Below are 27,105 nucleotides of genomic sequence, written 5' to 3'. Positions count from 1 at the left end.
CCCTAAGAAATCAGGGCATGTCTTTGACTCTCAATGACATAAATATCTGTAAAGTGTATGTTAATTTCTTTCCCTTATTTAGCTTTATATTAATTTATATTAATTTATATTTGTCCTAACCTCAGTCTAATCAACATTGTTTTGATCCTCTTTGCTGCTTCCTGCATAATCAAGAAGTTTAATAGAAGTCTTTGATTACAGTTTTACAATACATGAAGAGACTGTAAGGTTAAAAGATAGCATTAAAGAAGTTGAGGTGTGCATTTGAGTGAAAGCCCTTAAATCTCTTTGCTGAATTTGGGCATAATCTGAGGTGATATGTTAAGCTTGAAGTTTCACAGAGCAAGAAATTCRAGTAACGTTTTGAAAGCAAGAGGTAAAGTCGCAAAATTATCCAGTGACTGGAGTTTGAAGCTAGATTTTGTGTTAATACATATATATGCACAATTTGACAGAAAGATTATTTGTGAATTTTGCATTAATTGATTTTTTTAATGGAATCAATTTAATATTTTTCCTAGGCTGAATTATCTTTTTCAGACAAGATTTGATTCTGGGAATTTATAGATTCTGTGGCATATCAGACTTTGAACTGGATGATCACAGTCTTCCTCTCTGTTTTTTTGGGTTTTTTTTTCCTATGTATCTTACAATTAAAAAAAAAAAAAAAAGTACAAAAAATACTGGTCAGCAACATAAGATCTTTATTTTGTCTGCCTCAGCACTGTGTCCCTGCTGAAACGATAAACGATGCAGCAATTAGAGATACCACAAGGATTTGATACCAATGATGAACAGATTTCAGTTTTGAGTTGAAACTTGAAGAGTGCAACACATTGTCATTGCATGATTGTTTCAAGAATCACTTTTTTTTGTCTTTCTTTGAAACATTACAAAGCTAATTTATCCATCTTGATATTATTGTCCCTTCATCACTTTACTGTTTCAAGTAGGTAATACCGGGTGATAAGTGCCAAAAACTTATATAATTGTTTTCAATAGAAATAACTTTATGTATCATTTATAACAAACAGGATCTTCCTAGAAGTTTTTTACTTCTAGGAAGGCTGCAGTCTTAGTGCTTAGATGAAATGCTAAATAATATTGATTTCCTAACGACATGGTGTTTGGCAGTTCCAGAAGGCTAAATAGGAAACTGTGAGCCAGATGTCATAAAGTGAAGAAATTCTTTTCCCAACCTGATTTACAACAGTATAAGTTACTTTGTAAGATACTATTCCTAAGTCTGTATTTAACCTGCTTTATTGATACAGTACYTTAACATTCATAAATCACACAGTTATCAGAGCTGGGAAAAAGAACAGCTAGATGAGAGAAGGCAGTAAATTAAGACAGGAAAAATAAAACTTCCTATCCCTGCCCTCCCCCAAGGACTCCATTTTGATTTACAAAGATCATTCAAAAGCTTCCCTGAAGCTAATTGTATCATTACTTTACTGGTCTGTTACTGCCCCTATTGTGCCTCTTCTAATTGCTGCCAATGTTGTACCAATTTTGTRCAAATTACAGTATTAAACTTCCTATTGCTTTTGAATTACTGTTAASAGCCAGTCCATTATTTTTAAATAGCTGTGATATACTCAAGTCACAGCTCTTGTGAAGTTTTCTCTGTGGGAGCCATGACCTGAAACAGTGAAGGAMCATGGGCTTTAAATTGATCCCAATATGGAATGCTGCTGCTTTTGGATGGTGGCACTTTTAACAGGTTGATAACTTCAAGGAGCCCAAAAGGCAGCACAGGAGAGTGAGGTGCAAAGCTATGCATTCCCCTCCCAGCCCCAGCCATCTGTTCACAGCTGCTTTACCACGTAAAAGTTGTCCTGATCTTGTCATAGCTAAATGTCAAAAGTCACAGTGAGCAACTGCCAGAATATGTGTGAAAATCCTGCCAYGCTGCTTTTCTAGGTGTGGGTTCCAAACCCTTACTAAAACTGTAAAAATTCTGCTGGAATGAGACAATGGACTTCAATTTTACTTCACTGGCTGTGGACTAGGTCTCTGTGTACATGGTATAATAGGGCAGGATTTTACAGGGAACAGACATTTTCAAATCCTTTTATTTTTTTTTTCTGCCCACTTGTCATCTTAAAAGTACGTCATGGCAGGAGAAAAAATTACAATTTTGCATAACACTTAGACCCAGTTCACAACATTATCACGAGAATATGCAAGGGGCATGATCAATTAGATAGGAAAGCACTGAATGCCTCATTTGGTTTAGAAAGCAGTATAGCTTAATAAAGAAATACAGATACATCTTTAAGGATTCAGCAATAATAAAAAGGTGGTTCTGGTTGAACACCATTAATGAAGATTATGTATATATTAAAAGAGGGTGTTATTAGAGATTTTACATAAGCGTTTTAATAATAGCAAAATCTAGCAAATTATGATTGAATGTCATCTTAAATATAAAACCAGAAAAATAAGTATGCTATTTTATTAAATTTTTAATTTTGTTTCTTTACACTTCTTCTACAGTAATTACTAGGATATATGTCCCACATTCTTTGAGATATCTGGTAAATTTCAATGGACTACAATGACAACAAGACTCTTACCCTTTTATGTAGAAATATACTTATCATMTCTCATAGTTATAGTTTGTACTAACTAATCCTAGAATTGTTAAAGTTGGAAACAACCTTCAAGATAAAAAGTCCAATTATCGGCCTTGCACAACCCTTTCATGCATTGTAACTCCTCCCCACAAAGTCTATTACARTGCTTTGCAACCCTTGCAGTGAAAAAAACTATTGAGGCTATTTCCTCTCATCCTGTCACTTGTAACCTGGGAGAAGAGACTGGATCCTTTCARGCAGTTGTTGAGAGCAATAAGGTTCCCCCTGAGCTTCCTTTTCTCCAGATCAACACTCCCAGCTCCCTCGGCCGGTACTACTGTAGCCTACCCATAGTACTTCATTCAGAGCTGCTGGGTTTATTTTCTTTGTGAAATGATACATCAAGGCCGTAAATAAATCTTCCTATCAGAGGTGATTCGTTTTCTTTCCTATTAATTGGTTTTTCATTGTCTGAGCAGAGCACCTTTGTTCTTGATGAAACATTATTGTACATTACCAATAACACCTGCTTTTTGTGTTATGGACTAATTGGGAAGTTGCTATGGATGTTAGACTCTCTGAACACTACAAACCCTTCTTACACCTGGGCACTTTCCTTTGTTTATTTGTTATAAAACTTATACTGGCAATGTTMGATAACACTATATTTATCCTTTCATTTTGATAACCAGGAACATTTTGGAATTCAGCTTCCTTCAACACAGAGACATCCTACCTGCATTTCCCCACCTTCCATGGAGAACTCAGTGCAGATGTCTCATTTTTCTTTAAAACTACTGCTTCCTCGGGAGTGTTTTTAGAGAACCTGGGAATACAAGACTTCATAAGGATAGAGTTACACTGTAAGTAACATGATTGATAGTGTTTTTGTTGCTGTTATTATTACTATAAAAATTAGATTTTATTTATTTTAAAGTGAAGGTGTTTTAAAACCGTTCTCTATCTTTAACTTCCAGTACTACTACCAGATCTTTATCATTATCCAAAAAATCACAGTACTGAGACTGTATAAGTATCCATTTAGGGATTTTTTTACCCCAGGGGTTTCTTAATCTAAGAGCACAGCAATCAACCCCTGACTGCTCAGACTGTTTCTGCTTCTCATGTTCTCTGCATCTCTGCTGCCAGATTCTCTTTCTCCAAATTTCAAGACCAGGCATTATACRTGGCTGCTGGAAGATTCACTCAGTCACTAGGTGTGATTCAGACCTTCCGTGGTGCAGTGGTGCCCTAATTTACTCATGCATTCTCAACTTTTTTCTTTCTTCTTTTTTCCCCAATTTTGTTGCATTTTACATGCAAAAATAAATTTTTGTTGCATAAGAGAATTAAAAATCCTCCTAAATCCAACATAAGAYGAATAAGATACAATGAAACTTTTATCTTAGATGATTCAATATGTTATTCTTTCCTCATTATTAGAGGGGAAAAGATGAAACATTGTTTATTARGCTTGGATTAATTTGAAATTTCACATTAGTAGAAAAGTCTTATACTTGCTGGGTGACTTGGAGTTCTTTAGAGCACTTTTTACCTTGGGATTAGATAGTTCCTCATATTTTTTTCCAAATCAGTTTTTTTCCAAATACTTCAGATTCAAGTATTTTCCAAAGTACAAACAAATATATATGTTACATTGTAAAATATTGTTTATAAATATTATTTATAATTTATTAAAAAATAAAATATTCTATTTTCTTGGGTTTTTGGTCATGTTAATATGTTCTGTTAATGAAACAAGCAGGAAAACACTTGTGTTCTTCCATAGATAGTTTAGCTATAGAATATTGTGTGATGTTTTATGTTTTTTTTTCATTATCTCAAACTCTAGTGTTGTACTTGGAAACTACGCGGCTTTCAATATTGGTTTTCCCATGTTTACCAAGAGTATGAACTGCCTTCTGTTAAAGTTCTCTGAACAGTTTAAAGGACAGCAGTATTGTAAACTTGTTGTCATGCAGTACAGAAAATGTACTGGATCAGCACTTCAGTGGATGCTCTCTGAAGCAATGATGATATTCCTTTCTGATAAATGGTTTTTCATTTTCAAAATAAACAGTTAAATCATGGAAGCATTAAAGGAATGCTTCTGAGAACCAAATTTATTCAGACATTTGTCAGAAGACCATAAGTCTTTCTTGAGAATAATCGTACGCAGGCAGACTCATGTCATTCGTTCCATTCATTCATAAACATACAAACTGCTGCATACTTATGGGTTTTAAAYGACTTTATGTGAGCAGGGAGGTGTGAGAGAAAACAAAAGGCTGAATTGCTCTGTAATTCTAGAATATAAAAAAGCAAAGTTATATCATTATTCTGTAGCATATAGAGATRTTTCTTCACTTCCATAAACAATCTAATTTGTTGAGTAAACAGAATTATTATTTTTGTTATGTCATATGAAAATTATACAGAGGATTGTAGTGGACCCAGAACTGTCTGTTTTTATTGAAGGAAGTATCAATCAGAAATGAGTAATATATATTTCCATCAAAAGCAACTTTTTAAAAAAACAAAAAAGTCAACTCGAGTATTTAATATGGCATAAGATCATTTAGATTTCATCATCATATAAAAATACACATCCTATACAATAAATGGGAATGTAAATTAACAACATACACTTGATCTTCTGTTAATAGTTCCACCTAAGTTATTGCCTTTTATTTGTGTAATAATAAATAACAGTAACGTAAATAACAGACGTGACTGTTTAAGATGATGTGAGAAATTGCTTAAAACTTATTATGTCATTAACATTTGTCATTGGTTACTTGCTAAGACTTTTTTTTTTGTAATATTTTATTAATTGTTATCAAAATTGATGCCTAATTCTTTTATTTATAGAGTAATGATCTTGAGACCTTGAATTGTAACTTCAAACAAAAAATATTAARTCCAGAAACATTAGGAAATGTGAAGCTTGGTGCTGTTTGGTTGCTTTTATGAAGTTATAAGCAGTTCAGTACATCTGCRTGTGTATTGCATGAGAACACTGGTGCAAAAAAAAAGATGTGTGTATCTTAACTGTATTTTAAAAAAGCAATTAAATGAATTGCCTCAAAGAAGATTCTTGATCCCTTTTTTTTTGTTTTACACTTTTTATAAATAACTTGTTGAACTTCCCCTGATTCCTTGATTTCCTGCATAAATAGTGTTTGAAAGGAACAAGGCCAATTCAACTGTGAAGGGTAAACTCTACTAAATACTTATAGGACCAAAGGTTACATGCTCTAGCCAGAGGTCTGAGTATTTTATACTGAAGGTTTATTTCCAATGAGTTAAACAGAAATTTAAAGTAAGGTTGGAAACAGTATGGTGCACTGATTTGATTGGGCTTCTGAAGTTGCTTTGGAACTGTTCAGAACAGTTCAGTATGCAACTAGCCCTCATCTGCCCAAATTCTCAACTTAATGTCCATCCAGGATGAGYAGAATTCAATTGTTTGCTCTGTGGAAAATGCTAGGATTTTGCATTCTYTAGGATACTAATTGGTAATCACTTTCTGCTTCTGCCTATGATAGTCACACTCTGGACGTTCCTCTGTGGCTGTGCTTTCTGTTGGTCATTTTAGCCACAGCTAGCCACTGACCACTCTTCATGACTACCATTAACAGCATCTTCCACTCCACTTTGGTGGTCTACAGCTGTGCTCTGCCTGTATTTGAATATGTTAGCATTACAAAGGTTCCTGCAATGCTTTGGAATTTTTAAGTAATACCATTGTAGCTCGGGCCCAAAAAATACTTTTGTGCCAGAAGAGAACTCCTGGATGCATCCTCTTTTGCTGCCTAGGAAATGACCAAAGTGCCCTTTGCCACAAGATAACAAATTTTAGAACCCAGTGTTATMCTTCCGCACCCTATTTTTTTGGTGGTTCTTATAAATCCAAAATTCTTTCAAAGTTGCATTGTTGTTGCTATTAGCAAAAATACTTATAATATTAACACTTTTTCTGACATATTCTGGTTAGTCTTTAGAGAGTACAATGTATGACCATAAATTTTTTCATGTTATTTGGGCCTTCAGATGTGGAACTTTTGGGATTGGTTCCTTTTTTCCAATATTATATTATTTTTTTAGGGATACTGACATAATTCATTATTTCAGTGGTTACTTCAAAATCTTTATTATGTGTTTTCTCACCTTTAAAGTCCAAACAGTAACATTATTTATCGGATATGTCATTCCGATATGCTATTTAATAGGAACAGTCAGTGAGTTCAAATCAGAACTTGTTTTTTCAGGCTTAACTCCAACAGTATCCAGAAGATAACAAAGACCTCCCTACAGAAGTTAACATTCAGTAGAGATTCTTCTTAGCTGGCCACATGGACTTTCTGTTGCTTTTGTTCTCCTACTTTGTGGTTGGTTTGTTTATTTCTTTCATCCCTCTATAGAGTGAGCCCTCAGACTTTTTTACATAAAATAAATTTATCTTAAAATTAATTTATTTCACTGAGGAACTGTTTTTGGACATCAATTATTTTTTAAGTAAAGCTGTTAATTTTTAAGCAGAGGAGGTTGTTTATTACAACAGGAATTCTATTGAAGAATTGACTGTACAATACACTTTATTTTATTTGGAAAGTGAAACACTTTATGTGTTTCTCATTTTACTTTTTTCTCTCAGGTTCTGCTGTTGCAGAAAAATACTTCATAGCAACAAGAGTTAGGGTTTAAGAGATTGCAATTACTCAGTCTAAGGCTGGCCAAAGTGGACTTAAACTTAAAGTTTTAAAAGATCTAACATATTTTTTAAAAGTTAAAACAAAGTGAAAATACTGCATGGAGTATTCTTTTCTCATTTAGTAAATTCCTCTTTAAAATGTTATTTGGAGCTCATGTATTTCCCTAGACTCCTTCAAATTTTTTTGCTTTTCTTTCAGAATTCAATGGCTTAAATGAGAACCCTTTTTTTTTGTATTAATATAATCTTCTCAGACCTATGGTCCTTTAAGGAAGTCCTTAATAATTCAAAATTATAGCTATTAAWTGTTTAGGGATTTCTTTTTCCATACATGATTGTCTTTGAATACATGAAAGGAAGATTTTCAGAGAAAATATTCAAAATTTTCAGTTTTCTGGCATGTTCCTTTGGCATATTCCTCATCTTCTTTTTTTTTGACCAGCATAGATTCAGTTATGATTTTCTAACCAAACTATAAAACTGTGTAATGTGAAAGTTGCTTAGATAAAAACTCAATTTAAATAATTTTATAAACTACATCAGAATTTTCCATCTCATATATGTAGAGMCAATATGAATAAATAACAAAACCAAAAGGTCAGTAGAAGATGCTGGTTAGATTACAGTTGTGATAATTTAAATACAATTAACAATGGCAATCARTTAGCATGCAGTCAAGAGGTGGATTTCATCCAAATTGAAAGATTGCAAAGCTTGCACATTTCACTGATTCTTGACTACTGTGTTCTCTGGGGGTCCTCAAACTGATTGGTTTCCATGTTGTGCATAAATCATTGCTCTTGCTGTCAGTGAGCGTGTAGAATGAGCTACAGGCTCTAAAGTAAACTYTTCCTCTAAAACAATCTGTCTGATCCCATGAAATAGTAGGCTAAACCTAAAAGTAACTTGTTCTGSTATTAATTATTTTGTTATCCAGTTAGCTATGAAATAATTTAAATGTCTGTTATCACCCCTCTTCTAGCACCATCTGAAGTGATTTTTTCATTTGATGTGGGAAATGGACCTAGTGAAGTCATTGTGCAATCACCCCATTCCTTAAATGACAACCAATGGCATTTTGTGAAGGCTGAACGAAATGTGAAAGAGGCATCCTTACAAATAGATCAACTTCCTCAAAGGTCTCACAGTGCTCCACCTGATGGACATATTCGCTTGCAGCTCAACAGCCAGCTTTTTGTAGGTAGGTGCTCCACAGAGTACTTCCTAATTATCATAATGAAAAAATCTGTGGGGTGGGGAGGGGAAGAAAAAGAGTTGYCAACCAGGTGTTTTGAAAACACTTTGTATGATTACATGAGTCTTTGTGAAAAGTCAGTGGGCTTGTTCACTATTTTGAGATTGTAGATTGAGTATACCTTGACCAACAGTTACTTCAGGGCAGGATTTCAAATGAAGTTTACTTCTGAGATTTGTTTGAAGAACAACCCAATGAGCTAGATTTACACCTTTTTTTGAGAGGATGTAATCTACTGAAGGAAGATGTGCTCCTTCTGTAATTTCAAGGAAATTTTGTTGTCTTTYTTTATCTACCACTTCTCAGGATGAAATACAACATTAAGGAATTTAGATAAAATGTTGGAAAGTAAAAATGGAGTAAAAACCAATTAATTCAGATTTATTTAACAATTACAAAAAAGGTGTATAGAGCTATGAGTTATAGAGGTGGTAGCATTCTTAGTGTAACATTCCCTCATTATTAATTTATAGGTKTCTGTAGTACAGTATAAGAACATTTAAAGTAGGCCCTACTTTTAAAGAGGTCCTAATTTTGAACAGACCATTTTTTAGATCTGATCTTAGAAAATCATACTAAATTAATGTAAGTTTTATTTACTGTGTGTCAGGGGACATACATTTAAGGGGAATGGTGCTCTTAAACTGTATCTACAATAATGTGAGGCCTTWGAAAAAACTAAATTAAGAGGGAAGCCTTGTGTGTTCTGATCAAAATTCAGATGTACCTCAAAAGGTTATCAAGGATAGAAGATGGAGACTAGACCAAACACTGAATAATTTTGGACTTTGATTAAAAGCATGGAGAAGGATTGCATTACAAAAAAAAAAATATATATATATATATATATATATCCAATATTTTAGTTACATGGAGTTAGGAGGAGTTTTGAGATTGGTTTATATTCATAGTAATACAGTAGCTCTATTAATGGAAAGACCAGAGTTCAGTTTACCATACTTCAGTAAATTGTATTGCTGTTCTCTCATTTGACTTGCCATGTAACGGTTATTACATGAATAATATTGTTATGTATAGATATTCTATTATATGAATAATTATAATTGTTTATATGTTATTTAAATACCTGAATGTAGATCAGTGAAATGGGCTGAGTCTACAGATGTTCTGAGACTATGAAGTCTAAACATTTTTCTTATTATTTTGACAATTACTTGGTTCTCTAGTCCTTCTAATCCTTCTCCTAAAAGATCTAATACTATACTAACCTGTGTTAACAGTTGCACTCTCTGAAAACTTTTTGTGAAATAATCTGCCATTGAATAGAGTGATTTTTTTTTTTTTTTTGTCAAATAATTTGGCTAATTCAAGTAAACCTATATGCTCTTGTCCACCACTTGTATGGAGCTCACAATATAAAAACTGTTTTGACTTATCTACAGGYAAGTTGTCTAGCTTCTTTTCTTCAGATAATGTTTAAGTGAATAATTGTATTGGAATACTGATTTTGTTTTTTGTCCTAGGATAAATTGAAGGATTTAGGGGAAAATGAAATATAGAGTTTCTTTAGAATGACATTAGCAGAGGCACTCTTTGCTTAAAAGTCATCTTGTAAACATAGTACCTTCCTTAGTCACCAATCACTCAGTCAGTAACATATGAAGATTGTGATTTCTTCAGGCTAAAATAGACTTTACTCCTTGTAAAGAAGAAGTTGTATACACTGGTTCTCTAAAACCAGAAAAACTAAAGCCTAAAGCATCCCTCAAAACCATAAAATCATGACCTTGTAGAGTGGTTAGGAYTGAAAGGGACCTTAAGATAATCTTGTTCCAATTTCTGGCCAATTTACCAGAAATTACATTAAATTGCCACTGTCAGGTGGTTTTTGCTCCATTGAAACTGAAAATAATATAGCTATGTCAACATATTCCATGTAAGAGTTGTAGAATAATTATATAAACATTGAAACTGAAAAARCTCAGAATGGATGATCACATGAAAACATTTATCCAAAAGTGAACTGGAAATGCATGACAATTATAGTTTGCCATCTTACACATTGTGGAATATTTTCTGCTTTTACTTTTTAAAAGAAAGAAAATTACAAGAATGAGTGTTGTAACAAAGGGCCAAAGAGGGTCTATGTAGATTGCACACCTTGCTAAGCAACACAGGTGAATATAATGTTAGCTATCATGAAGCTGCTAAAAATAAGAAACAGTAAAAACAAATGAATCAACAACTCTTGCTGCTCTTGGGATTGCCCTGTATAGTTTTCATCTGTGCTTGGTAGTCACGTATAACCTGGCTGGTATTCCTCTGTCGAGGACATTAACCTTCCTATTATTGAAGAGTAGACACAGCTTCCTTCTGGGACAAAGTATCAGAACAGACACCASCTGAGGGGTATCATGGAATGGTTAAGGCGGAAAAAACCTCCAAAATCATCAAGCCCAACCTCTGAGTGAGCACCACCTTGTCAAATAAAGAAAACCACTTAATTTCTGTGCCTTACTTCTTTGTGAATTCATAGAMTCTTCATGGGCTCATTGTAATCACTTGACAAAACAGAAATCAGATATACTTTTAAAGCTACCCATAAATATTTTCACATGCATAAGCTTGGCTCTTGGAAAGTCAAAATATATTGTTCATAAGCTATAAAGGCTGGTTTTGCATATCAATTATTTTATAGTTTTAAAAGCTCTTATAAATTTGTTTTCAGGTGGAACAGCATCCAGGCAGAAAGGATTTTTGGGATGCATTCGTTCATTACAATTGAATGGAATGGCCCTTGATCTGGAAGAGAGAGCAAAGATAACACCAGGAGTGGAACCAGGCTGTCCTGGACACTGTAGCAGCTATGGTAACCTGTGTCATAATGGTGGAAAATGTAGAGAGAAATACAGTGGATTCTCCTGTGACTGCACTTTCTCTGCCTATGCTGGTCCATTCTGTAAGAAAGGCAAGCATGTTTTATAGCTTTATCAGTTATTGTAAACAGGACCATACAGTCCAGATCAAGATCTTCACATTCCTTTAAAGATATATTGTTTGATATATAAATGCTTGCGAAATATTCTGTTTACTTAATGTAGGTAAATATGCAGCTAAATTTGCTCAATATGTATAAGTTTTGCTAAACACTGTTCTTTCAGAGATAAACTTCAATATATACTATTTAAGCAGGAGCCACATTTCCTGAGGGGATCAGCATCTTCATGTAATTTTTTTTAATATTTGATACTATAGTAACTCTAGGAACTGTATTTTTATTGTAAAACATTTGGATTTCACTCTTTCAAATATTAATCTCAAAACTAAATCTGAGTTTGGAAAACAAAACAAAAGCAGAACGTAAATCTACTTTTCGCTGTAAGAAGAAAGTGGGATATTTGCAAACAGGACTGAATTATTTTTCCCAGTCTCTTTGAAGTAGTTCTTTGGTGAAGTTATCATACTAGTAGATGATCACAATATATCAAGTCTGGATTTCAAAAACCAGCATTTATCTAGAATRTAATTCAGATTTGCGAAGAATTACTTGCTTCCTCCATACATTAAATGCATTCTGCAAAGTACTGAACAGCTTATATGCTGTAACTTCATGTTTCTCTAAATTTCCAGATTATAGAAATTTCAGTATATTTCTCTGAATAAAACTGTGTGTTCCAAAACAGGAACAATTACTTTTAGCAGAAAACAGCTATGAGAAATCACAGAATTACAGAAGCCCTCTATTAGTGATTCATCCATAAGAAGACCATTAGCTGGTTTCTATTTTCCTTTTTTTTTCTCTCACCTCACCAGTCTCTTCTACCACAAATGTATATATATATGCACAGAATATATTGGGCTTGAGGGCTAGGATGATCAATAGTGAAAAACCTAGACAAAAATGCACTTTTTCATGAAACAGATATTTAAGACACATGTGTAATTGAGTTTTGATGTCAACCAGGTTTGGTTTTATATTTCTCTGCAGTTCTAAATGCTAGTTCTATTTATATTTATTTTTCAGCTTTATAACAATAGTCAAGAATACATTTTATTTTCTTCAGTGGTGTGGCAGAAGGAAAGAAAAACCAAACCAAAACTCCTCTAGTATTATTTTGCATTATATTTAAATATTGAATTATTTCTGTTTCAGAGATCTCTGCCTATTTTTGGACTGGCACTTCTGTGACATACAACTTTCAAGAATACTACACATTAGCTAAAAATTCCAGTTCTCATGCTTCTTCTTTCTATGCTGACATGACRCTGACCAGAGAAGCAATTACATTTGCCTTTCGAACAACACGGACACCAAGCTTACTGCTTTATGTCAGCTCCTTCTACAAGGAATACCTCTCGGTCATTCTCACCAGGAATGGTGAGTTTTCATACTAGCTGTCTGGAAACACTAATGAACATCATAACAGCCAGCTCAGATTCTCTCTGATTTCCAGACCTGAATCACAAACTGCATGCTATCCGGTTGTTGCTTTAGATGGTATCAYAGTTTTTCAGCTGCATCAAGCAATTCCTTCCACATGAAAAACATTCCTCCTGCTGTAATTTCAGCTTTCACAACTGTTTTTTATCATCTTGTCAAAAAATGGTACTTTCTGAAAATCCTTTAGAAATTTTGGGGAGTTAGATTTGGAAAGGAAAATAAAAATTTATSTGAGCTGTGTTCCACTCATGAGGTCTTATAACTGCCATCCTCAAAATAAATAATGAAATTAACTACTTTTGAAAGTGTAGTCATACTGACTAAATTAATCAGAGGTGACTTCATTCARTTGATTTCATAAGCTACTTATATACCTATGAAATACATATAATACACCTGTAGAAATACATATAATATTGATGTTTCTGTTTAAGCTGAACATTAATTATTAGTTGGATCTTTCTTTTACAGTCTTTCATCTACATTTAGGTTGGGTTTTTTGGTTTTTTGGTTTTTTGGTTTTTTTTTTYTTTTTTTTTTTAATTAAGAAACCTCACAGATTGAATTAAATCTTTGGGCTTAGCAAAGACTCTTGACAGTCATAGTGGTTCTGTGCTCAAGGAAGGTTCTGTGCTTTTCCAGACAAGTAATTAGATATGGAATAGCTGTAGTATCCTCCTCAACWTGTGAGCTGAAACATGTTTTGCCCATGACTGGCTTGGGTCTGACATGGGCCTTGATTTCTAGAGCRTGCGTAGAAAGTTGTGGTGCATCTGCAGCTGAGATGGAATTTCTGACAAGGAAATTGCCCCTGTGTTCKCTGAGTCTTTGTGTGATTATGTGTGTTCAGATGACATTCTGGAAGTTAAYGATACGGAATGGAAAATGAGGTAGAAGTTAGAGCTCTGCATTCTGCTTATTTTTCATATGGTCAGAGGTGTACAGGGAAAACATTATTCAAGARTAGTGTTTCTGAATTACCGAGTTATATTTGATAAGTCACAATTATAAGAGCTACCAGACTGAGTCTTTTTCAGCTGAATTTTAAAAGTACTTATAAAATTTCTTCCCAAATTTTAACTCATTAATCCAAATTGAGACAGTTTATGACCATTTTTGCCACAATATTCTGCATCCAGCATTGCTATTACTCRTTCTGTTGCCTTTAATTTCTCACTTATATCCATTTCTCATGGCTAATTCCTTAAACAAATCAAGCATGTGTTYTGCCCTTGAAATGTTAAGCAGTATATGATCTACATGGCTCATTGTGTGTGTAGAGTGCTACACCTTTTTGTCTCTTTATCCCTGCAGGAAGTTTACAGATTAGATACAAGCTAGATAGCCATCAAGATCCTGATGTCTTCAGCATCGGTTTCAAAAGCATGGCTGATGGACAACTGCAACACGTGAAGATTACCAGAGAGGAGGAAATACTCTTTGTGGAGGTAATTCAGTTAGGGGGAAAACAAATTTTTTATGAAATAGTAGATAAGCAAACTGAAGTAAATATCCCCAAATAAACTATACCTTAGCCAAGCAAAGTTAACACTTTCCTGATGCACAGTCAAACTTAATGTTAGCCAGTCTCTGGTATTAATTTTGTCTATTTCTAAAGGTCATCATCACCTCATAATTTTATATGAAAATGCAATTMATTGTTTGATGGTTACATTTTCAATATTTTTGAAATGTGTATGACTGCTGTTGTTTGGTTTGTCTCTTGTATTTTTTTTTCAAAATTTGACATTTTAAATACCTCTATGTTACAATTTAGCATTTTGAGGCTAGAGCTTGGTTTTGCATTGATACTTGGCTTTAAGTAGTTCTAGAGGCRCCCTGGGAGGCATTTACAATATAATATTTGATCTTTATGAACTAAAYACTGAGCACCTTTTTTAAATGGAAAGAGACCTTTTCATATTTGAAAGGTTTTCTATTTTTAGTCATCTTAGAGGTGAAAAAGAAGGAATCAGCCAAATCAATAAATAAAGGCTTATTAAGTAGCATACTTAAAACGTATCRGTTATAATCAGTGATCTGAGGAAGCTGATAATCTATTTCCTGATGAGTTTTTATGCTATAAATAACAAATGCTTCCCTCAGATCCTCTTATTTTTAACCTTGGTCTTACCTGTTTTTGTGAAAATATYGACTACTATCTCTTCCATTATTCTACTTTGTTCCTCACACTATCATTCTGTAGGTTAACCAGAATGAGAGAATGAAGTTTATTCTGTCTTCAGGCACAGAATTCAATGCAATCAAGTCTCTCACACTTGGCAAGATTTTAGGTAAGTGAAACACTGCAGGGTTTTCTAAAACATGGATCAAAATGTCATCATTGGGCATGAAAAATAATAACCCAAATGTCATTGAAAGACATTTGTTATTGTGGATTTATTTAGACACAGAATCACAATCAAGGTAGAAACTTCAGTCTTGTTGAAATACAGATATAATCACAGGTAAGTGCTTCTTGAAAAAAATGATCAAGTAGGTTCCATTAAAAATAATTGTACACTTCTCTCTTTCTCATTTTGCAATCAAGCATTAAGAAACACCTCTTTGTTTTTTATTCTGGAGAAAAAACAAATCACATTGAAATCACTCACAAAGATGATAAAATACTGTTAATCACGTATTGTACTTGAAAAACTTTCCCTGATTAGATTTTGATGCAAATAGTTAAGAATATGGTAATGTATGTCAAATCTTTGTTGGAGATTCTTTGTCTAATGATTCTTCTAAACATGTCCATTYCTCTGTAATAATGATCTACAATGATGATTTTGTTGATGTTCTTAAAATAAAATAGCAAAAGCCTGGACTAAAATTCTCAAGATCTTTCTATTTTCATACCTTTCACTTTGGAAAACCCGATGATAGAGGAAGATTTGGTGCTGATGCAAATTTAAAGGATATTTCTCTTTCCTCTAAAGTAATTTCATAGAATTGTAAAATTGTTTGAGTTGAAAAGGACCTAAAAGATCACCTAATTTCACCACCTCTCCTGCGCGCCGAAACACCGTCATCCAGATCAGGCCATCCAAAGCCCCCTCCACTGGTCTTGAATGCTTCCCATGAGGACATGCACTGCTGCCTGGGCAATGTTACAGTGTCTCTCACCCATACAACAGAGAAATTCATCCTCATTTCCAGTCACTTGTTGGTGCTTGAGCCAGTAAATATCGAAATTTTTGAATTTCAACATTTAACATTCAATTTAATTGAWTATTGAGCCAGTAAACTGCTGAAAAGGAATGGTGGTTTCCTGTTCTTTAAAAACTTCTTAAAGTAAACCAGTGTGTTAACATAGATTTTTTAAGAAATAAATGCAAAAAAACTGTGATCATGGAATCACTGAGTGAGTAAGATTGGAAGGGACCACGGGGGGTCATGTGGTCCAACCTCCCTGCTCAAGCAGAATCATGCTGGAGCACATGGCACAGGAATCTGTCCAGAGGGTTTTTTTCATACCTCCAATGAAAGAGACTCCCTTCTCAGCCATTTCTTCTTGAGGCCAAACAGGTCCAGCACCCTCAGCCTTTCCTCATAAGAAATAYGTGACATATGACATAGAACACATTGAATTTTCTTCTAAATTTTGTATAGGTGTTCAGTTAATTCATCATCCTTCTCCAGGCATACTGGAACCATTTATACTTTTTAATAATATTTATCTTAAATTAGAATATCAAATAAGCTTCTTCTTCATATTCAGTTGCTTGTGATTTTGTTCAGAGGAATTTCATCACTATATACCTAGAAACCATATAAATCTACCATTTTTCTTTCATGTACTGTGGGAATAGCATAAGAGCTTGGGTAAACCAATGTTTCTGCCATCATAATACACCCAGRGACACTGTCCTAATAGTAGAAAACACGTTTTCCAAAATAATCTCATACTGAGAAGAAAAACATTATCTGAAATAGTCCATCATGCCGCTGAGMAGGAGGCAGTAAGTCTCTGCTGTAAGGTCTCTGTAACATTCTCCACTCTGAACAGCCCAAATTTTCTCAGCCTTTCTTCATATGAGAAGTATTCCAGCCTTGTCACCATGTCTGTGTCTCTCCTCTGTGCCAGCTCAAACAGGTTCATCTCCAACCTGTCCTGGGAATCCCAGAACTGTACAGAGTGCTTTGGCTGGGGTCTCACAACAGTGTAATGGAGGGACGAGAATCATCTCCCTCAGTCTGCTCACCACACATCTTCATGTGCAGGATAAGATTTGCTTTCTGAACCACAAGCATTGCTGGCTCATATCCTATTTATTATCACCAAGTCTTGCTCTCAATTACCACCAAGAGGTGCTCTCAATCCATTTGCCCCCCAGTCTGTATTGATATTGGTGTTTGCCCAGATCCAGGTGCAGAACTTCACACTTGCCATTGTTGAATTTAATGAGATTCACCTGATCCCAATCCTCAAGCCTGTCAAGGTCCCTCTGGGTGGCATTCCATCTCCCAGATGTGTCAGCCACTCAGTTTAGTGTCATCCACAGACTTGCTTCAGATGCGCCCAATCCTAGTCCTGGTGTCGTCAGTAAAGATGTTGAACAGAAATGGTACCAGCAATGGCCCCAAAGGAACATCACCTGTTACAACTCCCTATTTAGACACTGAGCTGTTGCATGCAACTGTTTGGATATGCCAATTAATTCTTTATGTGTGAAATAGGTGATGGTTATTTTCAATTATGAGAGTGTTATCTGGAAAAGGTGGAAGAATAATTATAAATATATAATAAAAGGCATAGAGTGATGGTTAATCTTATGAGGACAATTACCAAATGCTAAGTAGCTTAACATGTAATAAATAAATTTTAAAATCATATTTATAGATCATAAAAAATCTTAATTATTATTTAATTATCATTATGTGAATCTCAGTGCAGCTGATCTATTTTCTTACTGCAAAACTATCTAAGTACCTTTAACACAAACAGAAATATATACTGTTGAAATGTAGGTTTTGTATATAGAGCTCAGAGTCTAGAAAGGAACTGTATGTAGTTATGCAGAGAAAATTGAAGGCTCATTTAAGCAGTTCTTTAAATCAATATTAGCTGAAATATAAAGAAAATTGTTAAAAATGTTTCCAAATTTTGGAAACATGATAATTTTCCAAATTATCATCCAATGTGATGATAAAATAAAATCAGGAATGAATAATACTTTGAAATGTAATAGTTTATTTCAGTCACACTCAGAGTTTAATACCATAATGACCAGTACAGAATAAAACCTTTCATCTTTGTTATAAAAGATTATATCAATTTACTTAAAAATTTATTTCATGAAACATGTASAAATGCACATTTTTAGGCAAATATCAGTGTCTTTTAACCAGGACCAATATTGTATCTTCCAAAGAGCCATACAAAATTCAGAGGTGAGATTTTCTCCAGTTATGTGATGGCTTTGCAGTAATGCAGCAATGTGAAGCAGAGTTAAACGACCTGTGGGGCAGTCAGCCCAATTTGTCTCAGAATCTGTCCTGAAGAAAACATATGTTTCTCCCCTTTTCAGAGGAGCGTTGGTCTTTGTTTTAGAAATCTGATTGCTTTGGGTTCTGATTCCTGTGAAGTCCCATCTGGAGACTGAAAAGACTTCATGAAGGGAGAGGGAAAGGTGTTGCAGTGGAGAGGTCGAAAGATAAGGAGTCAACAAAATATGAAATCATGTATTTCTTGTACTTGAAGATGTGGTTCAGGAAAACCACACATGGAAGTTCTGTTTTTTTTCAAGTATTATCTTCAGTTGGACAAGTTCTTTTCTGAGCTCTTCTGCATTTGAACATACCCCAGTGATTTTCTTCAAAAAAAAATGTGCAGAATCTGCTGCTCCAGCAAGATCCTTGTTAATCTATGGGACCTGATTGGATTCAAGCGAGTATACTCAAAGAGCTGGCTGATATCACCGCCAGACCTCCCTCAGCAATTTTTGAATGACAGAATCTGAACAAGTTCCAGTTGATTGGAAGCTGGCTAATGTTGTCCCAAGTTTCCAGAAGGGTAAGAAGATTGACCCTGGAAACGACAGGCCTGTCAGTCTCACTTCAGTGCCTGGTATAATTATGGAGAAGATTATTCTGGAAGGCATTGAAAAAACTGCTGAAGGACAATGCAGTCATTGGTCACAGCCAGTACAGGTCCATGAGAGGAAAGTCCTGCTTATAAAACCTGATTTTCTTTTATGACAATGTTACCCTCCCAGTTGTTCAAGGGAAGCCACTGGATATGATCTTTTTCAGTAAATCTTTTGAAGCTGTGTCTCACAGGATCCTTCTGGACAAAATGTCCAGCCCACAGCTGGATAAAGATACTCTGTGATGAATGAGTAACTGGCTCACAGTGGGGCACACAGGGTTACAGTGAATGGGATGACATCAGACTGGTGACCTGTTGCTGGTGAGGTTCCACAGRGCTCCATYCCCAGTCTTGTGCTCTTCAACATCTTTATAAATTACTTACTTGGGTGCAGCATTTGGAGGTACAGTAAGTTTGACTGTGTTGTTAAATTAAGAGGAACTATTGARTCMCTTGAAGGCAAAGAGGCCCTGAAGAGAGACATCAACAAATCAGAGGGCTGGGCAATTACCTTCTGTATGAAGCTTAACAAAGTTCCAGGTTCTGTACCTGGWTGTAAGGACAGCGTGGGGAATGAGGAGCTGGAAAGCAGCACTGCAGAAAGGGACCTGGAGATCCTGGACATTGTCAAGTTGGACATGAATTGTTGTGCCCTGGCAKCCAGGAGGGCCAAGCGTGTCCTGGGGTTMATCAGGCACAGCATCACAGCCGGRCACRGGAGGGGATTGTCCYGCTCTGCTCTGACCTGGGGCGGCCTCACCTTAAGTTCTGTGTGATGTTTTGGGTGACATGGTACAACATACAAAGCTGTTAGAAAGCATCACAATTCTTCTCTTAAAATGTTCYGATTGGAGCTGTGTGGCTGTTGACTTTCTGCTTGAATTCTTCACAGAGAACAAATGGTTGAAGAAGAGTTAAAGAAGGATATTTAGTATGTTTTGCTTTTGAGTTTTTTTTATTGTTTGTTTTATTTAAGAAGACAATGTCAGTGGAGTAATTTTGTCTATGGTTAACTTGRGTACACTTAGCAAATTAATTGCTCCGAAAATAGTTAAGGATGCATAACTTCAGTTTACTGTAATACATAGTCTCCAACAAGCAATTTATGAGTGGTTTTGAGTGTTATTTCCAGCTAGTTAAATTATACTTCAGCATGGAAGTGGATGATGGTTTTGTTCACTAAGCCCTTTCACTTTTATCATCAAGATTGCCTGATCTAATACAAAGGTTTACTTTATCCCAGCAATATTTTCTAGTTGAGGAGTCAGGTGAAGTCAAAGGATTTTAAGTATTTCATGCAATACACATACATTGTTTAATAAATGATTTGTAAAGGAACTAAAAAATAATAGAAACCCTTCTCCTCTTGAGGTTTTCATTCCTAGTCATATTTAGAGGTATATATTTTTATCACAGGGGTTTGGTACAATGTTTTTCTTGCCACTTCAATCTTAATCTTTTTCTTAAGACATTCAGTCCTAACATATCCTTCAGTGCATAGATTCAAATACTGGAAATAGTTGCAAAGAAACCAGAGAAAGCTAAACAGACAACATTTTATGTAATCCATCACTGTAGGTGAGCAGACTTCTGGATGACATCCATCTATCCCGTAGTAGATTGCAATGAGGAAAGATTAGTTCAGGAAAATGCTGCTGTGCTGTTTTGCTACATTCTACCAAAACACATTATCCCATTTTTCTCTATTAGCCTAATTTTAATTGAGGACGGCACTGTAAAACTTAAAATTATTATGGTAGACATTGTAAGGATCACAAGTTCATTCTTGGGTTCCAGGATAAGTTGGAAATGAAAATTAATGAGATGAAATTCCCACTTTATTTGCAAATTTACTTCCACTATGAGTCCTCTATAAATAGTACTYTCAGAGTTGTTACTTAAATTAGAACTGTCAGAGTAAATAAACTGTTTGCTTCCCACATCAAAAGTGGAGCATTAGTGAGCATTACCTGGTGAATAAACAGAGTTTTAACAYGCAGTGTACATGTATCAATCATTCAGAAAGGCAAGTCAAGAGAATAAGGTGAGGACGTATCTTCTTTTTCTTTCCCCTCCTTTGTAGCACAAATTTCATGTTTAAAAATGTATAGCAAATTGGAACAATATTAATTTTTTAAAATTTCTCGGGAGATATCTTAATGGATTTCGAGGATCTGAGATCTACAGAGAGTTTTTGTTTTGACAGACTTGACGATGCTAGAAGGGAGTAGATATATGAATCTATGGAATGAATAGGTTCCAAAACTGTTTATTTATGAGAAGAAACACAATGAAATGCATTTTTCTGGAATTCATCTTTCAGCCTTATATTTTTGCAGAATAAAAAATTGTTGCATTTTAGTTTAAATATTTTAGATATAATAGAAACTTTTTGCTTTGGAACCTGCTGTAGTAATTTAAAAGCATTTCCCTCAGCAGATTAGCAACTGTCATCTGTTTTAAAAAAAGGGAGGATTGAATGTATCTGACTTTTCATTAAAGTCAGACAAGAAAAGGATTCAGTGAATCTACTATGTTGCTGCAACTCAAATACACTCAGAGGAACACAGGTTAATTATTCATTTATTCTTCTGACACTTTATTTTGTACATTTGCACTATGATTAATTGTGTTCTGTTCCTTTTGATTAACAGAAAACAGCGATGTAGATGAGGAGACTATGAAGGCAAACTCTCAGGGGTTTATTGGCTGTCTCTCTTCAGTGCAGTTCAACCACATTGCTCCTTTGAAGGCTGCACTGCACCACAGCAGCTCAGCCCCTGTCATTGTAAAAGGGCGTTTCACTGAATCCAACTGTGGCACTTTAACYGGAGCTGACTCAACATCAAGTGAAACAACGCATTCATTTGCAGGTAGCATATGGTTATCACTTGCTCTGATCTCTGAGGCAAAATCTAAGTAAAGTACTCATGACCTGAATCACAACTGACTCTTTTATTTTTCCATGCGGGTTAACATCTCAGGAGTAGTTTGTAAATAATTCTCTTTTATATGTACTTACTTCCCTTTCTCTAGCCTTTCACTATTCACCTGAATGTTTACATTTTCCTTTTCATCTCTGCAAAGTGTCATCTACATTGTTGTTCTCTGCATGCTTACTGACCCACACTACTGCCACTGTACCAGATTATAAATGAGCTGTAGCCGCGTGAGAATTTCTTTTAAAATTCTGTCTTCTACTTGTCTGTTGTTTTCTGTTTTTTTGTTTTTTTTTCTTCTGCTGCAGATCACTCTGGACCAATAGATGAGGGAAAGCCCTTAGCTAATGCAATCAGAAGTGACTCTGCAATTATTGGAGGTAATAGGGACTGTAACAACTCCACAACAAACTTTTTTTTTTTTCCAGCTATGGATCTGTTGATGAAGTGGAACCAGTTTAGCTTTGTGTGCATACAGAAACTAGCAAAATGACTTGATTTTGTTGCAATTGCTACACAGGAAAAAAATCGATTGTTTCAAAATGCAGTGGATTATGTTCATATTTTCTTATTACATAAAATTACATATCATATTTTGAAACATTCTGCTGAAAAACAAGTTAAGGAAAGAATTCCAACCTGCATAATAGTGGTGTCTACGACTTTAAAAGGTATTCTGATTTGTTGTGAAAATAGGATATATTTAAGAAAGAACCATCTTTTCTTCTTGACTTTTTAAAAAAAACTACCTTTTGCTACACAACAAAGTTCAAAACCTTCTTTAATAAATCTTAGCAACAAAGACTTTTTCTTGAGAATAGGAGTTTAACACTGTTTGAATCAACCCTCTGACAGTCTGATGAAATGTCATCCTGGTTTCCTGTTTGGAAGGCAAACTACTCTTAGAAAAACTTTCACTTGCATTGATTTACAGTTTAAAAATCAAAATTCTTKTTAAAGTAATAATAAATAATAAATAATTATTGTTTGTTTGAAATATATCTTCTTCATTTTCTTCCTATTTCCTATTTATTTTAGAATTACAGAACTACAGAACTCCAGAAACAGAATTACTATTTATCAGAAATAGAACTACAAATGACCATTCATAAACTTTTTCAAAATACCTTTTTTTTTTATATCAGAGGAAGAGCCATGTAGAGTTCAGTTACTTCCACAGTGAATATGTTGATATCCATTTACTGATTATGCCTGTCAGAACAAACAGGGCATAAAGCTTTGGACAGATGTATGTGCTTAAAGTACAAGACAATAATTAGGATATTCAGGTTCTATTACGGTGCCTTTCTGGATGGTGTCCTTAAGATTCGTATCATATGAGTCCTGTGTGAAGGATCCATCTGATATGGGTCCTCATGTGAAACGTAACAGTTCCACCTCTTTGTAGAAATGCGTATTGGAGTGAGCCTTAATAGGGACAGTTTTGGATTGGGGATCCTCAGCAGAGACTCATCTCCTTTTACCAGAATTGAAACAAGTAAATGTCTCTGGCAGTTCAAATTTTCTTTCAAGGCATARTATTGTCTCCTGTGACAATCATTCTCTATGAGAATTTGTAGGAGTTTTTCTTCTTTTGGGAGGTGGTGAGGAAATAAAACTTGTTTCCACTCATGAAGATGAAGTTTTGGCAAAATAATTCTGTTTCAGTTTSCATAGCTGCTTTGATAGAAAGAGGGCAGTGGGATGAAAAGGTCATCCTTTCTGTCTTTTAAATTCTGAAAAGGTGTGCTTTGTAAGAGTTTTTAAAACCTCAGCAGAAAAATGAAATAGTGGAATTGAGTCGAATAAAATTGTTCAGGCTTCTCATTGAGGTTAAAAATGTTTAGGTCTATGGAAGGTTAAGATGAGAACCTSTAGTCAGCTCTGTGTCATCCATTTAAACAATGATACCTGCCATGGTCAGTGCATGCCAAAAACACACTGGATGGCCAGTGACCTTTAACAGTGTAGAAAAAAGATACTAAAATGAGAGGTTCTTAAGCCTAAAGGAAGCTTCCTTGCATTTAAAATGATACTCATGTCTGTATAATTTTATGCACACCAACCAAGAATTTTGCCACTGAATTCAGGAAGATCATAATTTAAAAATACATTTTCAGAGTTTTTTACTATGTCTAGCTTTGTCAAAACTTGCTTTATTGTTTCAAAAGATTGGTATTATTTTGCAAAGGTATTCATACATAAGGATCACCTTGTATTAGGTATCAGTGTGGGTGGAGGTTTTTAAGTGTGCTAGCAACAAAGTCATTTTTTAACTTCAATCTACAAGTTACAGTGCTTTTAAGATAATAACAACCATACAATTTTCTTGTTATTAAACACACTTGGGAATATGCACTCACAATTTTTCTACTGCCTATGTTTCTTTAAAAGTCAAAAGAAAGCAAGCTGCACAACATTCAGTTAAAGTTTAATGTTAAGCACCCTTAAATGAGTATAACTGAGAGTGACACCAGTTCAGTTACTCCAGACAAAACAAGTTTATAGAAAAGTCCTTAGAAAGAGGACCTACTGTGATTTAAATAAAAGAAGGACTGTACTAATTCATTTAAATGAAGATATGATTCACTTAGATTGCAAAGTTAATTTCAGAGAAGGAGATACTGAATCAAAACCTTTATATTCCTACAATGATGGATGGCTGCTCATCTTAGACAGCAAGAAAAATGACATGCACTGAATTTTGCCTGGTCTTTTCTTTTTTTTTTTTTTTAATTTACAGTGCTAAGGGACTATGTTTCTTTATTTTTCTTGCTGTGGTGACCAAGTTGTGCAACATGATGTCCCTTTGTCTACTGTAGATGAGCCAATGCATTACAACTGCTTTCCAGACTGTTTAGTGCTCTCTCCATCCCAACAGCCTAGTCCTACTTTCTGCCTCTTTGAAAACCATGATCCATTTTCCTTCTGTTTAATTTCTTCTCAAATTCCTCTCCTGCCCATAGTCTGACACATGAGCATAAGGTCGTCAGACCATCATGACAGGATGAATGAGGAAGAGAGGAGATGGGCTGGCAGTCTKTAAGGTCATGCATATCTCTGTGAGAAATATCTCATCTTGCTGTTCCTGACCTCAGTGGCTTGARTTCCCAGACCAGAGATTTAGGGCCTAACAGTGAAGGAGAAAAAGAAACCCTCTTATCAAAAATACTCAAAGATCCCTAGTGGCTTTCTATTCAAAAAACTCAGAAATTATAATGTTTTGTGGACTTTTTAAAAATTGTTATTATTAATAATGTGCAAAGTTTCAAAACAATCACCATGAAGCTTATACTACAGTGCTGTTTCTGKTTTGAAAGTAGCTATGGCTTTATATTTCCAGGGCTTTCCTTCAAGCCCTTCCATTATGTGATGTAGTTATTCCTTCTTTCTCCTGTTCTCTGACCTGCGTATTATTTGTCTGTCTTTTCTCATTGTTCTTTTTTTCTTTTCCTTTTCTTCTTATAGGTGTGATAGCAGTTGTCATATTCATCCTACTTTGCATCACAGCCATAGCCATACGCATTTATAAAAGAAAAGGCATATACTCTAAAAATGAGGCAAAAGGATCTGAAAATGAAGACAGTGCTGAATCTGCGTTGAAAAGTGAGCTCAGCATGCAAAACACAGCCAATGAAAATCAAAAGGAATACTTCTTCTGATTGTCATTAATGATTTAATTTAATATAATAATGTGACAGAATGACTTTCTTGCTAAGCCAGGGGGGCTCTCACTGGATGGAAAAAGCTCTTGCACACTACACTAAATGCAATGGATTTGAGACTCACTATACTTGATATGTTCAGTCTCAGTGATTGCTGTAGCGGGCCTCTTTAAATTACATGCATTCCTTAGCTATTATGCCGTAAATGCATTTTATGTAACAGTGAATTAGATATTGTAACCAATTTCATTGTTGGTAGTTTCCGAACTGTTCTAATGTGACCTTCTACAACTGAAGTTTAATGTACACACTGAATATGATTTTTGAATGGGAAAATTGTCATGAATTTATTCCTATCCTTTTCTTTAAAATCTGATTGATTATTTTTGTTCAAGGTGAAAGGTRGATTCTAATACTTGTGTTACTAAAGAAATTCTGCTATGCTGCTTTATGGTGATCCCTCTTACTTCCTCAAACTGAAAATGCCTTTTGAGCTGCTATTGGCTGGTGTCAGCATCTGCTTGTGAGCCAAGGCATTTAGTGTCCAAAACAAACTGTATTTATTTCCCCTGGGATATGACTGATATCATAATTWTCCGTTYTTTTTGGCAGACTTAGCAGAACTGAAGAGTGTACAGTGTGTTGAAATGTCTTAAAATCTCTTTTGCAGTAGGTTTTTACTTATAGTCAAGTAATGGTACCAAGAGACTCATGAACATTCTGGGAATTTTGAAGAAAATTGGGGGAAAAAAGGGAAGATCCTTGCTTGGAAAAATCAAATAATAGACCAACAATGGTTAATTTATCATTTGATTTATCAAATGATCAAAGGTATCATTTGATACCTTTGATCAAATACCAAAAGTTGATCAAGGTTACTGTCTGAAAAGTAGTGATGATGCTTCTGTCAAGAGTAATGTTCAGTGCAATATCTGGGTTGAATTCTCTAGAACTCTTTTATCTGTGATTTGCTCCAGACCTAAAGATTAATTTGTTCCAAATTATAGAAATTATACAGTGTTYGCTACATGAACAGATTTGTTCTGCACTCTTAATAAGACCTACCATACCACTGCGAGATAAGGCCTGATTATACCACTCAAAATTAAACAGGTGCTTACTATGCTGACAGAGTAAATGAAAGCTATCTATGTTGTTGTACAAACAAATTATTAGATATGAAGCCTAGGTTTGATTGTCTAAAGAGAAGGTAACTAAGGTCCTCTTAGACACCATAGGGAATCTGAAATATCCATGTGGCCTGATGTGAATGTCACAGATTCTACAGAAAGTATGCATCTTTTGGAAGAGACACACAGAGATTGGGTAGAAGGCATCATAAATGGCATTAGATAATAATTTTTAGGTAACTCACCCACAGCAAGCATTTTTCAGTTTTCCCCAGTCAGTTGACTGGGAGTCTAGAGCCTTGATCTGAGAAAACAAACAGGAAT

At 34.8% G+C, this 27,105-nt stretch overlaps 1 protein-coding gene across 1 annotated transcript in view; it reads left to right on the top strand.

Annotated features, from left to right (window-relative positions):
* CNTNAP4 (contactin associated protein family member 4) overlaps positions 1-26,454 on the top strand; it is a 197,539-nt gene extending 171,085 nt beyond the window's left edge. The window contains exons 16-24 of the mRNA XM_057384683.1: positions 3,275-3,445; positions 8,279-8,497; positions 11,241-11,480; positions 12,666-12,890; positions 14,268-14,401; positions 15,160-15,247; positions 21,702-21,920; positions 22,295-22,366; positions 25,455-26,454. Of these exons, the coding sequence (XP_057240666.1) occupies positions 3,275-3,445; positions 8,279-8,497; positions 11,241-11,480; positions 12,666-12,890; positions 14,268-14,401; positions 15,160-15,247; positions 21,702-21,920; positions 22,295-22,366; positions 25,455-25,648 (1,562 nt within the window). The 3' untranslated portion in view covers positions 25,649-26,454. The remainder of the gene's footprint in view (positions 1-3,274; positions 3,446-8,278; positions 8,498-11,240; positions 11,481-12,665; positions 12,891-14,267; positions 14,402-15,159; positions 15,248-21,701; positions 21,921-22,294; positions 22,367-25,454) is intronic.
* Positions 26,455-27,105: the final 651 nt, after the last annotated feature.

Source organism: Malurus melanocephalus, unplaced genomic scaffold (assembly GCF_030028575.1).
Source record: "Malurus melanocephalus ecotype Western Australia unplaced genomic scaffold, MMel_1.1 scaffold_15, whole genome shotgun sequence".
In the NCBI taxonomy this organism is placed as follows: Eukaryota; Metazoa; Chordata; class Aves; order Passeriformes; family Maluridae; genus Malurus; species Malurus melanocephalus.
The sequence above is the reverse complement of the archived record's forward strand: the minus strand, read 5'-3'. Positions and strand labels throughout refer to the sequence as shown.